We start from the raw sequence: 4,696 nt of genomic DNA on the forward strand, positions 1-4,696 counted from the left end.
AAATATTTCTTCCCATGAAATATCAGTTTGATTAAACATTCATCCTTATCCATTTGTTATTTTATAAATAAATACTTGTGTCGTATCCTGATGTGTTTATCCTAATCACAGAGGAAGAACTTCATGCTGAATACTGGAACAACAAAGCGAAACAAGCCCTTCACACTGCACTGAATGTTCAGCCTGATGTGCACAAAGCCAAAAACCTCATCCTGTTCCTGGGGGACGGTCAGTCTTTTCTACCATTAAGGAGCCTTTCCTGGATCATCTGGTTTTCTTCCTTTTACCTCAGTTTATTTTTTCGGTCCAATAAAAAATTATATTGCATACCAAAACAAAAGCTGTGAACCTCTGTTAAACATTCTGTTTTTCTGAGGTAGTAGAGAATGTTTAACAGAACAGAGGGAGCATGACTTGGGAAACCACGTTTTTATGAGCCTTTAACTAAAGGCAATGCAAGCAAAGTGATACCATAAAATGCTGGATGGTGTTCTAAGCATGGTGAGAAGTCCACCATGCTCAGATGATGTGACAGTCAGGTTTCTCTAATAAGTGACAATTTGCTGTTAAATATTACTAAAGACCGCTATAAAGAAATGGACTGCCCTTACTGGTTATATATAACTGGATTTCAGCCAACATCATATCATATCATCATATCATGGTCATAATTCTTATTGTCCACAAATTGCAGATTTACAGCGGCATTATARAGTTCTGATCACAACATAAGCCACTCCCTCCTGGAAAACATGCTGATTGCGGCATGTTCAGGGCTTTATCAGGGTATGCGATTGATCAGTAACACTTCATTACTCCGTAATCTGGTATGTTTATGACAACAAATCACGTTGTAAGTAAGCTCTTGTAAATTACCAGATGACAACTCTGTTTAAAGAGRAATCAGAAGAAGGTTCCAGTATTTTATTGCAGAGAAAAAGAATTGTGAATATTTAGCCCATTGTCAATCAATTTTTGGAGTTCAAATGTTGGACAACAAGTCATTGGTTTATTTTCATATAATAAACATTGCAGTTCTGAAAGAATAATTAATAATGGTGGATTTCATACTTCACACACGTCCCACTGTYTGTGATTGTGTGTCTTTCACTGTCATTTAAATTCCCACATCAGCCAAGTCTTATGAGGTTCACAAAGTACAATGTTAACCTTGCGGCATTTGATTCTGCTTTCAGGAATGGGAATGCCAACAGTKACAGCTGCCCGGATCCTCAAAGGCCAGCTGAAAGGAAATTCAGGAGAGGAGGAAAGTTTGGTTATGGATACATTTCCTCACGTGGCACTGTCTAAGGTCAGCAATCTCTGACAGCACATTTTGACTGYTCAGGAAATGTATCTAAAATAAAAAGAAACACATTATTTAATGGTGAAACAAAATTATCTTAATGTCTTTTAAAATGTGAAAATAATCTTTTTCTATGAAGGAAGGAAATCTAACCTTTTAAACTGTCAGAAATTCATAAAGTTACTTGATATTTTGATGGTATTTTGTTGGGGACAGTGTTACTATGCAACCCATTGTTTATGGTTTTACTTGGTGTGTTCTGTAGCAGTATCCTATATACTACACACTCCAAATTTGACATTATRATCTGAGGAGAATTCCTTGACCTTCTGTAGTCTTAATCAAGTGCATAGTAGACAACTTGTAAAAAKAAATATTGCCAAACAAMCACAGCACATTATCACGTAAGAGTCTGATCTGGTGATGGTGATTGCAGTCCMCCCTTCCAAATATTTTCTGCATCAAACTACATAACTAACGGTTGGAAAAAATATATACTTTGAGCTTGTCATGGGCCCTCTCAAACCTTTGATAGACAATTTCTATTTTTGACTGTTTTCCTATTGAATGTCTGCACATTTGAAAGCACTTTAGATAATCCAGAATTATTTGAATCAGATTCTTTGTACATTTCCACTGTGTTTTTCTCAAATATTTGATTCCTGCAGACCTATAACGTAGACCAGCAGATGCCAGATAGTGCCGGCACAGCGACGGCATACTTATGTGGGGTAAAAGCCAACTATGGGACCCTTGGAGTCTCTGCTGCCGCTCCACTGGGTAACTGTAATGCTACTTTTGGCAACGAAGTCACATCAATTCTCCACCGTGCCAAGAGTGCAGGTAGGCACCATKATCTACAAAGTTTCAGCACCATATCTATTTGTCAAGAAGATTAGYTTTACTCTGCGTGAGGCAGTATAAAAGGCAGTTAAGCAAATTAATCACCCTGTAAATTAATTTTGTAGAAATGTTGACAAAATGTTCAGAACATTGTTGCTTCAACAGTCTGACAACTACCATGTTTGTTTTAGGAAAATCTGTTGGAATTGTCACAACAACGAGAGTGCAACATGCTTCCCCTGCAGCAAGCTACGCTCACTCTGCAGACAGAGATTGGTATTCTGACTCTGACCTCCCTAAAGAAGCTGTCCAAAATGGYTGTCACGACATTGCTTATCAACTGATTCACAACACARAGATAGATGTAAGTCTTAATTTATGAATCGGTTCCTTATGGCGATGTCCATCGAGTCAATAATTGCAACAAACCTTGTTGGATAGTAATAGAAATGTTTACAAAACCAAATRTTAACATAGCTTTCAGCAATTTGACTTGTATGCTTTTTAAATACTTCATGTATTATTCGACTCCTTCCTCACTCATGTTCATATTATTTAATTCAGATCAATTTAATTCTGTTTATGTCACTAATTCAGTCCACCAAGAAAAAAATCATTTAGACGTATTATATAGTCACAATGTTTTCAAGCCTTTGTTTCTGTTATTTATAAGGATTTTCTGCTGATAGCAGCAAAAACRTGACATTGAAGATTAGAATATCACATCAGACTGAGAACAGYAAAAACACTATTTYAATAGTTGTAAAAATGACTATAACCTTTGTCATCTTCTTCAATGCAGGTCATTCTGGGTGGAGGTCGTACGTATATGTTACCAAAAGACACACCGGACCCTGAGTACTCATCTGTGACCGGAGACCGGAAAGATGGAAAAAATCTTATTGATGAATGGGCTAAAAACAAAAAGGTGCATTTAATATTTGACATCTACATTACTTGATTTGAAGTATGGTGTTCTAATGTAGTGTAAACATATTTGKATTTTGTACATCAGCTTATTTTATTTCAAATTTTACTCATATGTTTGTTATTTTAACTTGCAGAATGCTAAATATGTTTGGAATAAGAGTGATTTTGATGCTGTCGATCCTCGAAAAACAGACTTCCTCCTAGGTAAGTTCTTATTAAGCACTCTAAAACWRAATAAAGTAACGGCATGGCTTGCTTAAATGYTTTYTCTGGCCAGTTTTGTGTAGATGGAGGATAGCTAAACAGTCATTTTCAGATCTCTCCAGAAATTTGAATCAAGTCTGGAGTCTGGTTCGACCATTCTAGGACTGCTAGTTCCCGCTGCTGCAAAACATCCCCATAGCATTATGCTGYCATCACCATACTTCAATRTAGGGTCGTTATTAGTATTAGCTTCAAATTATATTTTTAAAAATGTCCTCTCTCTCAGGTTTGTTTGAACCCAAAGACTGTCGCTATGAGCTGGAGCGAGATACATCTATGGACCCTTCGCTAACAGAGATGACAGAAAAGGCAATCAAGATTCTCCAAAAAAATCCAGAAGGATATTTCCTGTTTGTGGAAGATRAGTATAATGATACACACCCAAAATTCAAAAAACCTTTTCTCTTTGTATTGCTTTTGAAGTTTTTTTTAATTGCACAGATTGTTGCATAGATGTATGTGTCAGTGTCCCTTCTGATCAATGCATTATCTCATTTTGTTTTTAAGAAACACAATATTAAGTAATCTGCATTTAAACCTGTAMACACAAATTATTCTGAGTGGCGTTAGCTGGTTTTAAATGAGCTATCATTTACCTAAAGAGATAGTTTAGAAATTTTGATGYCAAGTTCCGTTAAAACACAATGAGTTAATATTGTACCTGCAGTAGATACCACTCTCTGCAACAATTAGTGTCCATTCCAAAAACTTCTGAAAATGTCTCCATTCAAAGACCCTATACACCCCATACAAAGACCGTAGACCGTCCTGGGTTCRATTCCTATCCTTAAGTCATTTGCGGCATGTTATCCCCCTTCACTCTGTTTTATAACTGTCAATAAAGGTCAAAAAATCTTAAAAAAAAAAACAGACATGTTTATGTGTCGTTAGCATGATGTGTGCTTCTCTTAAAACAGGATTGTCATCCTTATGTGTCAGTGTGCTTCTCTTGAACTTTAAGGGGGAGAATTGATCATGGTCACCATGCCACTTGGGCTAAAAAAGCTCTCYACGAAGCTGTAGAGTTTGACCGTGCAATCGGGCGAGCAGCAGAACTCACCAATGAGCTGGACACACTGACTGTAGTCACTGCTGACCACTCCCATGTCTTTGCTTTTGGAGGATATTCCRCAAGAGGAAACTCTGTTTTGGGTAAGATATATGATGAGAAAATAAGTTATTATATCAAAGTTAAAGTAACATAATGTTGTCCAAATTTGTATTTTTAAACAAAACACCTATGTGTTCTGCAATCCAYAGGAGTTTCTCGTACATTGGCCATGGACAAAAAGCATTTTACCACTGCTGTTTATGGCAATGGACCAGGATATCAGATAGTCAATGGAACTCGCC

At 36.8% G+C, this 4,696-nt stretch overlaps 1 protein-coding gene across 1 annotated transcript in view; it reads left to right on the forward strand.

Annotated features, from left to right (window-relative positions):
- Positions 1 to 52: 52 nt before the first annotated feature.
- Positions 53 to 4,696, forward strand: part of LOC103463511 (alkaline phosphatase, tissue-nonspecific isozyme-like) — a gene marked incomplete at its 5' end in the record, with an annotated part of 6,772 nt that continues 2,128 nt past the window's right edge. Inside the window, 10 exon segments of the mRNA XM_017304252.1 lie at positions 53 to 88; positions 90 to 228; positions 1,197 to 1,312; positions 1,975 to 2,149; positions 2,341 to 2,513; positions 2,952 to 3,077; positions 3,214 to 3,283; positions 3,570 to 3,704; positions 4,304 to 4,495; positions 4,604 to 4,693. Coding sequence (XP_017159741.1) covers positions 53 to 88; positions 90 to 228; positions 1,197 to 1,312; positions 1,975 to 2,149; positions 2,341 to 2,513; positions 2,952 to 3,077; positions 3,214 to 3,283; positions 3,570 to 3,704; positions 4,304 to 4,495; positions 4,604 to 4,693 — 1,252 coding nt within the window.

Source organism: Poecilia reticulata, linkage group LG4, assembly GCF_000633615.1.
Source record: "Poecilia reticulata strain Guanapo linkage group LG4, Guppy_female_1.0+MT, whole genome shotgun sequence".
NCBI classification, from domain to species: domain Eukaryota; kingdom Metazoa; phylum Chordata; class Actinopteri; order Cyprinodontiformes; family Poeciliidae; genus Poecilia; species Poecilia reticulata.